The sequence below is a fragment of the Pan troglodytes genome, chromosome 4 (assembly GCF_028858775.2).
Source record: "Pan troglodytes isolate AG18354 chromosome 4, NHGRI_mPanTro3-v2.0_pri, whole genome shotgun sequence".
Classification (NCBI taxonomy): domain Eukaryota; kingdom Metazoa; phylum Chordata; class Mammalia; order Primates; family Hominidae; genus Pan; species Pan troglodytes.
In genome coordinates, this window is record NC_072402.2 from 69175038 (window position 1) to 69188554 (window position 13517).

At 42.0% G+C, this 13517-nt stretch overlaps 1 protein-coding gene across 5 annotated transcripts in view; it reads right to left on the reverse strand.

The window, feature by feature from the left end:
• Positions 1-13032, reverse strand: part of NNT (nicotinamide nucleotide transhydrogenase) — a 103128-nt gene extending 90096 nt beyond the window's left edge. For 2 of the 5 annotated variants that reach the window (XM_009449196.5, XM_016953334.4), the window contains exons 1-4: positions 12278-12406; positions 6572-6775; positions 2756-2985; positions 166-383 (exon numbers count right to left, since the gene is read on the reverse strand). In XM_009449196.5, the coding sequence (XP_009447471.1) occupies positions 166-383; positions 2756-2985; positions 6572-6722 (599 nt within the window). In that variant the 5' untranslated portion in view covers positions 6723-6775; positions 12278-12406. The other 3 variants (XM_009449197.5, XM_009449198.5, XM_009449195.5) reach the window with 3 other exon arrangements.
• Between the last annotated feature and the right edge of the window lie 485 nt (positions 13033-13517).

The window sequence follows — 13517 nt, forward strand, 5'->3', positions numbered from 1 at the left end:
ACTGTAAAACAATAAAATGAGTCAAAAATAATTTAAATACTCTCAAAAGGCTGTAATCTCCAACAATAATTACAAATAAAATCACTGTAAGACAGAAGAGCTACAGTGTGAAGGTTTCTGTAGCACTATTGCACTTTCGTTCAATTGAAATGGAAAATAACCTACCCCGCAATGTTGGCCATGGAGCTTAGCGCATCATATCCCTGAGCAATTGTGACTCTTGGAACCTGGTCCATTGCCAGAACTGTAGTTTTTCTTTGGGAAAGTTTATTTAGCAACTCTGGATTTTGGGCTGGGTAAATAAAACTAATCAGCGTTCCCGATGTCTTTAAAAGGTCAGCTTCATGAACACCTAATGTTGGATTAACCATAGGGGCTCGCACCTGGGGAAAAAATCAAGTCATAGATTAAAAATATAAATACTTTAATCATATTTTTAAGCAAACAGGAAAACTTAGATAATATGCCATGACTGAAATAATACTCCAGAAATAAATCTTCCATCAATAATTTCTGACTAAATTCTTAAACAATATAAGGCACACACAGAGGTATACCATCTATCCCCTGCCTAATGACCTGTGGACTGCTCTGAGTAAAGGGCACACACACCTGGGAAATACAAAATACTGAGACTGGTTTGACAATTAACTGCAGAGAGGTGAAAAAATATATGGAAGTTCTACAGCAAACCTGCAGTCCCCAAAACTTATTACCCTGGTAAAATTAACAGATATTAGAATAAATAGACAGGAAGTTTTGTTGTGTGTTCAATCCTTCGAGCAAGATTCAGTCCTTGCTAATTTTGGCAAGCATGAATATTTGGAGTGATGAGACATTAAGAACATCATAAACTAAAACTAAGTATAGATTTATGTCACTTTAAAATTCCAGATGACTATTTATTAGATGAACACAATTCACACTAGTAACCTTGCTGAATTGGGTTTAAGCCAAAAGCTACAATATATTCTGTTACATTAAGAAGTATCAACTAAGTCAATGAATATACACTCCATATGCTTGAAAGTTTCCAATATCCACTTCTTAAAGCCAAATTTTTAAAACTGTATTTTAAATGTATTTTAAAATGTTTTACATCCAAGTTTAAAATCAACCTTCAAATAAAATATCCCATTTCATTAGTTCCTAGTTAGCAATAGTGCTTTTAGGCAAGTAAACACAGAAAACACAGCCTCTGGGACTTATGTTTTAAATACAAACACAAACATTGGGTCAATAAGTTTATCTCACAGCATTTCACCTCAATTTACCTATGAGACACCTTTGTCTGCTATTCCCATTTCAGTTGTTGATCTGGTGATGCATATGTTTCTAGGTTCTGGACTTTAATTAAGGCTCTCTGACAAGGTCTACTTTTCCTCCAAGAAAATCTATAACATAGATTTAGTAAAAGTTAGAAAACAACTCTGAATTGATTCTACTGGCCCCTATCAAATGCTCAGCTGAGACCGTTGTCATCTGAGTAAGTCAAGCCAATAGAATGTTGCCCTGAATGCGCTCCTCAGGATATTAACAGACTTGGCTCAAACGAGAGGCCCCCAAGATCAAGAAGTTTGTTAATGCTAGTACTGTATAAAGTCATACAATATTCTATGTTATAGGATTTCTGAGCACACCATTAACTGCTTATATACATTGTGAATCCCTAAAAGGAACACATAGCACTTCCAAAATGTAAGCACACCCTTATAGGGCTTTTTCAAGACATCTCAAAAGATGATCCCTAGAATATATATGAGAATGAATTATACTTTTCTTTTTTCTCTAAGTAATTTTACTATATATCTAGTTATATCACCAAGTATTTGTAAACTTAAACCTTTAAAAAGCTTTAGCTGAGTTACAGTTAACCCCCCATGCCACAAATTTTACTATTAACTTTCAATAGCAAAAATTGGTTTTGTAACTTTAGCAAAAACCACCTGTCAAGTGTTAGGATCCTGTCAAGTTATTCAGTGGGCTTTATGTAAGGAAATAAAAAAACTATGTGATTGATACCTCATAGAAATTAATGTAGAAAAAAGCTGTATCTCCTGAAAAAATGAGTTACTTCCCTGTTTGCTTTGGTTGCAGGAGGCTTAGCATTTAATTTAATGCTCAACTCTAGTTATCATCTATGCTAGACCCTTGATACAGTCTCTCCCCCTTTCTCTAAAGGATTTTTGATTTAATATTTTAATTCTCAAGTCATTTAGTATATAGATTTCTGTTATATATTACCTTAAGAACTTATTTTAGAGTAGGTAAAGCTACTCGCCACTCAGCCCAAAGCTGCTTTCTCCAAAAGTCATGCCCTCTCTAGAAATAGCACGTATGTCAGTGTAAATCATTGTGCCTTCAGGTGTCAGAAGATCACTGAACATTTAGTCCCAGACTAAGTTCCATACCTTCTTTCCATTCTAGCAGTAAATGTTCACGTGTGGGTATTCTGGATATATATGGACCATGTAGAACAAATTTTTCCTAGCCAATTAAAAGAAAACGTCCATATAGCAAATGTAAAAATGAAGATCACTTTTTCTCTCCTCATGGTTAAACATAGATCATACTGTCTGATAAAAGTTTTACTGGAGCATGAAAAATATGACAACATGCAGTCATTTCTTTGAGAAAAATACACTGTTTGAAAATAGGAAAAGGTGTAACTCCAGATAAAGTAATTTAATTTTTCTATGAAAAGATTTCAAAAAGTCAGCATGCTGTAAATGGGAGAGGAAAAAGGAATAATTACTTTGACCACCAAATCAGAAGCCAGCACTTCCTTTGCCCCTTGGATTTGGGCACCTGCCGCTCTATAGTGATCATCTGAGAACTTGGAAGCTTCGCCCGCACCCGATTCCACGACAACGTTAAAACCCTGCTTGACCAAGTTCTGAACGCCAGCAGGAGACAATGCCACTCGCTTCTCATTTTGGAATATCTCTTTGGGGACTCCAACAGTCAGTTGCTTATATGGAATTCCTAGAAACAAGCAAAGGCAAAAAAAAAATACATTTGGTAAAAAACAAACAAAAAATGTTTAAAAACAGATTTCAGAAAATTGAAAGGAGCAATCTTTTCTTCAAAATATACCACACATGCAAGCTGCGGTTCAGAATGATGTTCCTGATTCATACTTATAATTCTTTGACTTTTTTGGTAGATGATAAGAAACTTTTATGCCTACTCTTCTGAAACTTCTAAATATTTTATTTAATCAATTGGCTTTCTTCAAGGAATATAACAAGCTTAGTTGATTTGTAGGAGAAAAAAAAATGGGTTTAGAGATCCCTCCACATGCTGACTCCATTCTTCAAACTAAGGGCAAGGTTATGGTCTCCTTGCCCTTACTTTTAACAAAAATGGAAGTAATTAGCTATTTTGAAGAACAACTGTATCCTAGACACTTTGATGGCCTGCCACACTCAAAGTTCCCTTCCAGGCAATTTGGCCACACACAACGCCTCATAAATTTCTAAGTGTTGTATCTTAAGACTCTACACACTCAGCCACTTAGACAAGGGATCAGCAACTGTGTCAAGGACAATCATCTACAGGGCAGATGAGGAAAACTAGCAGCTGCACCTTATAAGATGACTTAGACAGGAACTCTGTCCAAGGACGCTCTATGTTGGCCAGCGACTACTCAACCCACTGGGTTCTCTCTCAAGGAGTTTAAATGGGAGACCCACAGAAAGGGACAAGGAGAGTAGATCAGTGCAAATGTTATTTGTAAGCACAGCTATGAGGTAATCAAAGGGAGGTCAGCAGTAACAGTGATAGAAACATCAGTAGTAGATATTTAAAGAGAGAAGATGGGTCACAGCCATGAATTCTACAAATAACATTCCACTTATCCAAGGAGTAGATGGGGGGTTTCTGGGCTCTCACACTCGCCAAGAATCCACATAGCAAACCCTCATCACAAAATATAATCTGATGTGATTCTATTCCTTGCAACCCAAAAAAGCCTATATAGTACAATCTTATATTTAGATATGGTTCAGACCATCTTTAGCTACAGGACATCAGTTTCTCCTGATGTTTTACTTAATATGCAGCATAAACATTTTTTAATGAAGAGTATCTGTTTCTATATAAGGTTTATTAAAGCTTAGGAAACCCATTCTTGCAACCTAAGATCTGAATATGTATAATTTCAAAATGAATGAAATTATCCCTACAAAGTAACTTATTAAGTAAGACCTTAGAGAAATTAAGTCAACCTAGACCTGAATTTGAACACTGTCTTAGATTCCACACTACCTATATAGTAATAATTTACAGTACACGAAAGGCAAATAATGCTGAATCTTACTCCTTACTGGAAGAAGAAGGAGGAAAATAATAGAAAGCTGGCAAATATTTGGATTGACATACAAAGCTCAATCACATACACTTATCTCAAGTTCACTTAGCTGACAATCTCAAATTGTCAGGCTCTACATGGTAAAAGCAAGGAAGCTACCAAAGATGACTGAAGCCATGTCAAAAGGATTTAGAAGCCAATTTGAAAGGGCTTCCACTGACCAAATAAGAGATAATTTAAGCACATACAAGGGACAAAGAAACTGGCTAAACAATACCAAGAGGATTCAATCAGCCAAACCTAGAATGTTGTTAATTCTACAGAGCAACAATGAAATTCTTCAGTATATTAAAAGGAAAAAAGAGAGGGGAACTTATAGATAAAAAGAGACAAAAGAGACATAGCAAATACAATGTGTGGACCCTGTTTGGATCACTCTTTGAACAAGCCAACTGTAAAGAAAAAGAGGGAGGGAGGGAGGGAGGGAGGCAGGGAGGGAGGGAGGGAGGGAGGGAGGGAGGGAGGCAGGCAGGCAGGCAGGCAGGCAGGCAGGCAGGCAGGCAGGCAGGCAGGCAGGCAGGAAGGCAGGCAGGCAGGCAGCAAGAAAGCAATTGAAAAAATATGAATACTGACTGTAGCTGGAATTACTTACTACACTTTTCAATATGGTAATGAACTTATGGTTATATTAAGGAAAAAATAGACTTCTTATCTTTCAGAGATAAAAATAATTAGGAAATAGTGAAGAACCAGAAATTAAACAAAAATGTCTTATACATAATCAATATAGAGATCTTGATGTCCATGGATTTACTCACAAGGACAGTTTTCATGTCTTCAACAGTTATTTACCTTTATTTTATACACAATTTTATCACCAGGATAATCTGGCTTTCCAGAGCGGTTTAAAAGAAAGCATCTGAAGATAAAGTTGGAGGCTTGTAGGGACAGATACCCTGCCAATTTTGACTTGTCATCTAAGAACAAGAAAAGAGGCTATAAAATCTATTCAAGGCAGACATAAGATCTCAAAACACCTAGCAGTTTAGAGGTCCTAAATGAATCGACAAACAGTCCTACAAACTTAAAAAACAAAAGAGGGCATTATTCTAGGTGACAAAGGTTGCCCCCCAAAATATCCATCCTGTTCCTCCACCTTAATAAGAAAGTGCCATTTTTAGCTGGGCACATTGCTCCCTTACAGCAAAATGTCCAAGTCTCCCTTACAGCTACATGTCTGAGTTCTGGACAGTGAGGTGAAGTGACAGAAGTACTGGGATGGTCTTTGGGCAAGACTGATGAAAGAGAGTTGACTTGGGGGGCAACCCACTCGGGTCCCCTTCCACTCTATGGAAGCTTTGTTCTTTCGCTCTTTGCAATAAATCTTGCTGCTGCTTAAAAAAAAAAAGACAGTTGACTTGGTTTAGAAGGGCCCCTTTTTAGCCTCTCCTCCTTCTGGCCTGTACCCCAGAAGAGAAGCAAGGAGACGTTCTATCAGGGAAGGCCTTGTAGGCCACTGGAAGACTTCAGATCTTCCTCTGTAAGAGCTAGGAAGCAAGTGGCAAATTTTGAATTGAGAAGTGACATGATTGTACATTTTAAAAAGATTATTCTCACTGTCCTGTGCAGAACAGACTGTAGGGGGCAGAGGTAAAAAGCACAGAGACATTTAGAAGACTGGTGCATCAGTACAGGTGACAGATGATGATGGCTTGGACCAAGATGATAAAAGTAGCAATGGCAAGAAGAGGACAGTTTGTAGATATGAGATAGAGCTGACCTATACCTACTAGGAGGATGTAGAATGACTCCAGGGTTTCTGACCTGAGCAACTGCAATCAAATTGCTACTAACTAAATTGGAAAGCATTAATGTAGACCAATTAATATAGTTAATTCCTAATTCCTGAGCATAGATGAGCTGTATATGGTACAATTCTCAAATACTAACAAGGAATTAGGAAGGGCTTCTAGGAGAAATGGTTATTATGAGCAATAGGCTCCAGGGACAACTCAACTGGTTTATCTTTTTTGTTTGTTTGTTTTTCCTATTACCTTGTCTTCTCTGTTAGCGCTGGAAATCAGGAACGTCTATAGTACATGGTAAATACAAGACAGCACTTACTTGTTGTTTGTTTAAAATGATCACTCACAAGCACCAGGCCATAAAACTACATGGCTTTTCCTTTTATCGATCATCAGATCTATTAGTTCCTATGACTTGAAGGTTTCATTTACAATCACTGAAGTGAGACTTTACCTGGTTTTACAGGCGCTTTACACCACAGTTCTTGGTGAGTATAAAATGTTCGTAAAAAATCCTTCTTCACACGTAGACCCTTACAGGACCCCAAATTGCTAAGTAAAGGACACGAACAGCCAGTCACCACTGTTTTCAATAGGTTTGCCATGTTGATATGAGTTCCCAATTTTCTGACTCCCCAGTTTCCTTGAAGGCAAATCACTAAGAAAAAAGAAAATAGGATGTTTATATGCCAAGAAAAAAACTATTTGTCTTTTAAACATGAAAAACATTTTAAAAATACTAATCTAAAGAGCTTGAAATATAACAGTTACATGTAGACATCTATAAATAATTTATTTGCCAAGTTCCTTACTTATAGAAGATGCTCAAAATTCGGTTTCCAGTTCAGGCATTTAAAACTTGGAATCCATTTTCCCACTAAAATTGGAGTTCTAAACTCACTATTCAATTCCAAGCCTAGGTCATATAACCTATTTGATCCTTAATGTAGCTAGAAAGCTTTAATACACACACATATTGCTACAGAATCAAGTCATATCTTACATGAAAGTTATCTTCTAAGTCAGCATGTCCAGCAAAAAGTGCATGTAATTCAGTTACCTTTGAATTTCCCTTAAATTACCTAAAATACTGTACAGTATAATGGTGACTTACATTTAGCCACCAGGTCATACCAAATACTCTGCCATCCTATTCAGTGCAGCAGGATGCTTATCCACTGAGACCTCTGAACTGAGGCTGACTGAGTGAACAAAAGATTCATGTTTGCCAAGTGCACCTCTCAAGAAAATTAAACATGCATGACACATGACTCTAAGAAGAAAGAAAGAAAAATTCCGTAGTATCTTTATCAAATAGGCTTGTGCTTGCAGATGTGGCCATAACTATGAACTGTTTTGTCAGTGGTTCTCACAAATGGCCACTTTTTGCGAGTTCTCACCAGGCTGCGTGAAGTGTCACTGGGTTTTGCTATTACTAAGGTTTCAGGAACTACCTCCACCACATTCCTCAGTAGATCCCCAGGGATGCATGAAAGGCACTCCCACTGTCCCCATAATTCCCAATGATCCTCCACACCTTTCTCTTCTTTCATTCAAGAATGGAAAGAAGCCAGGCACGGTGGCTTATGCCTGTAATCCCAGCACTTTGGGAGGCCAAGGTGAGCAGATCACGAGGTCAGGAGTTCAAGACCAGCCTGACCAACATGGCGAAACCCCGTTTCTACTAAAAATATAAAAATTAGCCGGCCCTGGTAGCTGGCACCTGTAATCCTGGCTACTCAGGAGGCTGAAGCAGGAGAATTGGTTGAACCTGGGAGGTGGAGGATGCAGTGAGCCAAGATTGCGCCACTGCACTCCAGCCTGGGTGACAGAGTGAGACACCGTCTCAAAAAAAAAAAAGAATGGAAAGCAGCCAAGGACTTAGAATTTTATCAGCCAAACTCAGCTAACACTGCTAACTCTGCCTGTAAGTTCTGCTGTATCATGTGGACCCTCATGGGACTGAGCATCTGATCCTAGCAGGCTCCGTAAATGTTCTTCCAGACTCCAGAGGGAGAAAGACTTAGCTCATTTTTAATTTCAGAACTGCTGCCACTGGCCAGGCATGGTGGCTCATGCCTGTAATCCTAGCACTTTGGGAGGCGTTGCCTGAGTTCAGCAGTTCAACACCAGCCTGGGCAACATGGCAAAACCTCGTCTCTACTAAAAATACAAAAAATTAGCCGGGCGTTGTTATGCACGTCCGTGTGAAGAGACCACCAAACAGGCTTTGTGTGAGCAACAAGGCTGTTTATTTTCACTTGGGTGCAAGTGGGCTGAGTCCGAAAAGAGAGTCAGTAAAGACAGATAGGGGTGGGGCAGTTTTATAGGATTTGGGTAGGTGGTGGAAGATTACAGTTAAAGGAGGTTTTCTCTTGCAGACAGTGGTGGGGGTCACAAGGTGCTCAGTGGGGAGCTCCTGAGACTCATTGTCCAGGAGAAGGAATGTCACAAGGTCAATTGATCAGTTAGGGTTGGGCACGAACAAATCACAATGGTGGAATGTCATCAGTTAAGGCAGGAACTGGCCATTTTCACTTCTTTTGTGGTTCTTCAGTTGCTTCAGGCCATCCGGATATATACGTGCAGATCACAGGGGTTATGATGGCTTAGCTCGGGCTCAGAGTCCTGACAGGAGTGATGGTGCGCACCTGTAGTCCCAGCTACTCATGAAACTGAGGCACCAGAATCGCTTGAACTTGGGAGGCAAAGGTTGCAGTGAGCTGAGATCATGCCACTACACTCCAGCCTGCCAGCCTGCTAGCCTGGGCGAGAGAGCAAGACTCTGTCTCAAAAAAAAAAAAAAAAAAAACCTGCTGCCACAACTCCTTGAAGAAACATCTTTAAAATACCAGAAAGCAGCACTGGTAATGGAAATTTTTAATCCAGGGAGCATATTTATTCATAAGATGCCCCTTAATTCAACAAATATATACCAAGGGCAGAGTTTTGCCATTAAGAAGCACTTGTAGAATCAAACTGGAATTTTCCTGGAGATAAGAAGTCAACAAATAATAACACTACAAAGTAGAGTAACAGAGTAACACAAGCTCAGAGTCCTTTGAAGGATCAAAGAATGAGATTGTGTCCTCTTTTAGAGCTCAGAAAAGGAAGGGAAAGCCGTTTGAGATGAAGAGAATCAAATGAAAAATAGCTAAGGAAGAAAGAATGCAAGATGTGTTTTGGCATGCAATTAAAAATATGTATGAATAATTATTTGCATTTGGACAGACAGCTTTACATGTTCAAAGTGTTTCCACATATCATGTCATTTCATTTCAGTCCTAAAGTATTCTCAAGTCTCATAAATACCCTACTCATTCATTCATGGGTCACATCTAGAGTTATCATGGCTGAGAATAAAGAGAAAATTAGTTCGAAATTCAGCTACATATTCAAAACCCCTACCGAATCTATGCCAAGAACTAAGGGAGTTGCAAAGATGTGTAGAAGATTATTCTTGTCTTGAGTGAGTTTTTTTTCCCCACCATTACTGAGTGACCTACTCCTATCCCAACCTCCCCACTTACCCAAGTTTCTCTTCTTGGATCATCCCAACTCCCCAACAACCACCACTTTTATGGGGCTGACAAAGAGTTCCCAGACCTCATCAGCAAAAGAGTGAACTGAGCTTTAATAGAGTCCTATATTGTCCAAATCTGCCACTCACTTACTGTTCGACCTGAACCTCCCCCTGCCTCAGTTAGCTCAACTATAAAAAAAGCACAGGTTTCAAAGGCCATTTTAGTCTCTAGAAATTTTATGATTAGATGAGACTTTGTAATGCTATAAAACTGAAGTCCTATTTCATGGCCTGAAATCTGGAAATTTTGTTCCTTCTACTTTGGAAAATGGTAATCTGATGTTCAGCAGATCCTTGGCAGGGGCATCAGACATCAGTAGGGCCAAAGCCTTCATAGGCCAATTTCTGTGAAAAATTCCACTTGATTCAACTGTGAACATACAAGGCAGAGATCAGGAGGTCATTTCTTGGCAAAAGCAATACATATCACTAAGTCTAAACCAAATACAAATGGCCCTGAAAGATAGAGAATATTTAAACTATCTTATCATTGGCCTGTACAGGTTTATACAAAAGATAATACTCCATCTTAATCATCACATTTTCCTCCATCTTCACTGTAAAGCTCTCATTTATCCATGTGTTCCTGTGGCTTTGAAGCAATAAGAAAAAAACTTTATAACTCAAAATTAGGGGAAAAAAGCACAAATTTTTAAGCATTGCTTTCATATGTATGTTTAATGTAACTTATATGGGTTATTTCCCCTATTAGATATTAAAATCCTTGAGGGCAAGCACTCAACCTAAAGAGGGAGGATACCACAGATATTTAAGAGAGTCAGCTCTGGATCTGCGGATTGGAAGCCCCCACTCTGCAACTTATTGGCTGTGTGACCTTGGGAAGTCACTTAACTTCCCTGTACTTAATTTCCTCATCTTTAAAATGGGGAATAATAGCACCCAGCCAGGGTGGTGGCTCACGCCTATAATGCCATCTCTTTGGGAGGCTAGTGGGGAGGACCGCTTGAGGCCAAGATTTCAAGACTAGCCTGGCCAACACAGTGAGACCCCCATTGCTGAAAAAAAAAATTAATTAGCAGGGCATGGTGGTGCAAGCCTGAAGTCCCAGCTACTTGGGAGTCTGAGGTGGGAGAATCACTTGAGCCCAGGAGTTCCAGGCTGCAGTAAGCCATGATTGTGCCACTGTACTCCAGCTTGGACAACAGAGCGAGACTTGAAAAAATAAAATAACAGCACCTACCTCTCAGGGTTGTTGCCAGGACTGAGAATATCCTTATCAGCTGTTATATTCACTTTGGTATTACTCTCCCCCAGTGCTTTGCACAACACAGAGGAAGTCAGTATTTTTGACTGAATGAATAGGGCTAGGTGACCTTAAGCCTAAGTACCTATTGAGCACATTTTCCAAGGATTTTCAGAAAATTTCCTTTGAAAAGGAAATGTTTCTGTAGCCTTGTGGAAAACTGATTCTATCACCAAGGTAAGCAGCCTAAGCGCACCTGCTGGAAAGAAGGCGATCCTAAACTGTCTGTTAATAAAAAGTCAAGGTTTACAAATAAAAGGGGTGCAATGAAGAAAAGGGGCACACTTTAAATAAGAAGAGTAGGTAGGCACCTAAGCCCCACGCGCTTCTCTGAATAAGTCTGTCCTACAAGACTCCTGACAAACAGACCACCTAAGGACTGGCCGGCGCCACAGGGTGAATAAAGGACACAGGCAACCATAAACAAGTCACGCTTTTAAAAGCGAGACATACCAGCAAGGACACAATACCCTACTGAGCCAGCTTCGGCTGGCAGGAGCCGTGACCTCACCCAAAGCCACTGGTGTCACGGCTACTGCCACCGGTGCCGTCCCTTGCTCGGCAACTAACTGCCACCCGCTGGCATCTGCACGAGACCGCTATTTATAACCTCCCTAGGAAGCCGATTGGCCACGGCTGCAAATAGTCATTCCGGCTGTTGAGTTTGAACTAGCTCTGCCCAGGTCGCCCTCTCCGCTGTCTCTTCCTCCTCACCAGCCTAGGCCCCAGAAACTTGTACCCACCACCGCCAGACCGCCCCAACTCACACTCACAATTTGTGCTCGCAATCTCCTATGTCCCCAGCCGGACACCCTCTCCGAACTCCCTCAAGGGTCAAGCATACCTCAAGGGCATCCCGCTGCCACCTCTCTGGATGAACCGCCCATCGAAAGTCCTCTATGACCTCCCTCTCCACCACCCCCGATCTTGAGGGCCGAAATGACCCCGTACGACTCTCGCTGTCCCCCAAAGCTGCAAATATCTGCACCTGCACAGCTGCCGCCTCATTCCCTGCCCTCTGCGGGGACCCAGTTCCCAAATCCACCAGCCCACTCCCTTCGACATGGCCCCAGCAGGAGACGAGAAAGGGACCCCAAGAGGCACAGTTCTTCTTCCCCACCTAAGCCTGCGGCCTGCGGACACCCCAGTGCACCCTGCGCCCGGGACACCGCCGACCCCGCCCCCCTTTGCTCTTTGACAGGTCTCTCTCCCGGCGAGGGCCGTGGTCTTCAGGGAAGGCCCGAGCCCCTTTCCCAGCTGCGCCCTAGGCGCGCGCCCCGGCTGCCCGCACCCGTCAGTGCCATCGCGCTCACCTGGGCCGGGAGGCTGACAGCCTTGGGCTGTGCCCTGAGGGCCGCGAGAGGACGTCGCGCTGGCAGACCCGGGCTTGGGCCCCGCGGCGCTGCGCCTCCAACCCGGAAGAACAGCCCCAACTCCGCCGCGGCGGCGGGCGGCCACGTGACTGCAGCTCCGCTCCCACCTCGGCCCGCGCCCCTTCCCCGCCCCGGCTTTCTTCCCGCCAGGCCCCCTCCACCCGATCGCCGCGCGCTCTCCGAACCAAAAGGCGACCTCACGAAATGCCTCTTTGAGCTCAAAGGCTAGTTACCCCCAGGGGCCCTTCCACTCTCGGGGACAGGCAAAACCTCTTTGTCTCTGCCTCGGCCTGCGGCCCCCAGCCCAGCCTCCGCGCTTTCCCTCCGCCAGTCCTTGTCAATCAAACCTGGTGCCAAACGCGGCAGCTGAAGTTTTCAGGGACACATTTGCTTCTCCCCTTGAAGAACCAGTTACAAAGCGTGATGTCCTCTCTGGGGTCCCACCAGAACAAAGAAACAGGTAATATAACTCCACTCCGGGTACCTGCCTTTCCTCCAGCTCGCTAGGAAAAATCAGAACTTCTGTAACAGGAGAGGACCCAAGGGAAAGGGGCAGGCGGAGAGGGGTTGGTGAAGGGCGGGAATGGGGGCGTTGATTTTCCATTCTGGCAGGAGAGGTGGAGTTAAATTCCTCAGAAACGATGTCCAGGCTTGAAAAGTAACACACATCTGCGTGCTTGTCTTCCAACATCAGAGCCAGCCTAGAGGAAGCTGGCTAGTGTCACTGCTAGTACGAATATCCCCGAGGCTGGAAAGCATCTGGGTGGAGGTTGTGAGCTTTCCAGACCAGGCCTCGGCTGTTTTTGTAAAACTATTAACCGTAATGACCTAGTCGTTCTTTTCACACAGTTCTGTTACTTATTCTGCAGGTGTATTCTGACTAAAAGTGGGAGGAATAAAAAATAGAGTGTAAAATGGTTCACTTGCCCAAAACTTAATCATCATGAAGTGTCAGTAACGTCATTTCTTTCTATTAATTGAAATTTTGATACAAGAAAAATAATTATGAATCTAAAAGGTATAAGCAGAACAGGTATTCCATAACTTTAAAAAGAAATGAGCCGCAGGGAAACCCTTAGTTTGAGAACTTGTCTTGTGATTAACCTACACAGAAGGTCATTCAACTAATGGATCCCCACTGCAGTCCAAACTCACAGACAGGAAATGACACAGCCCCATG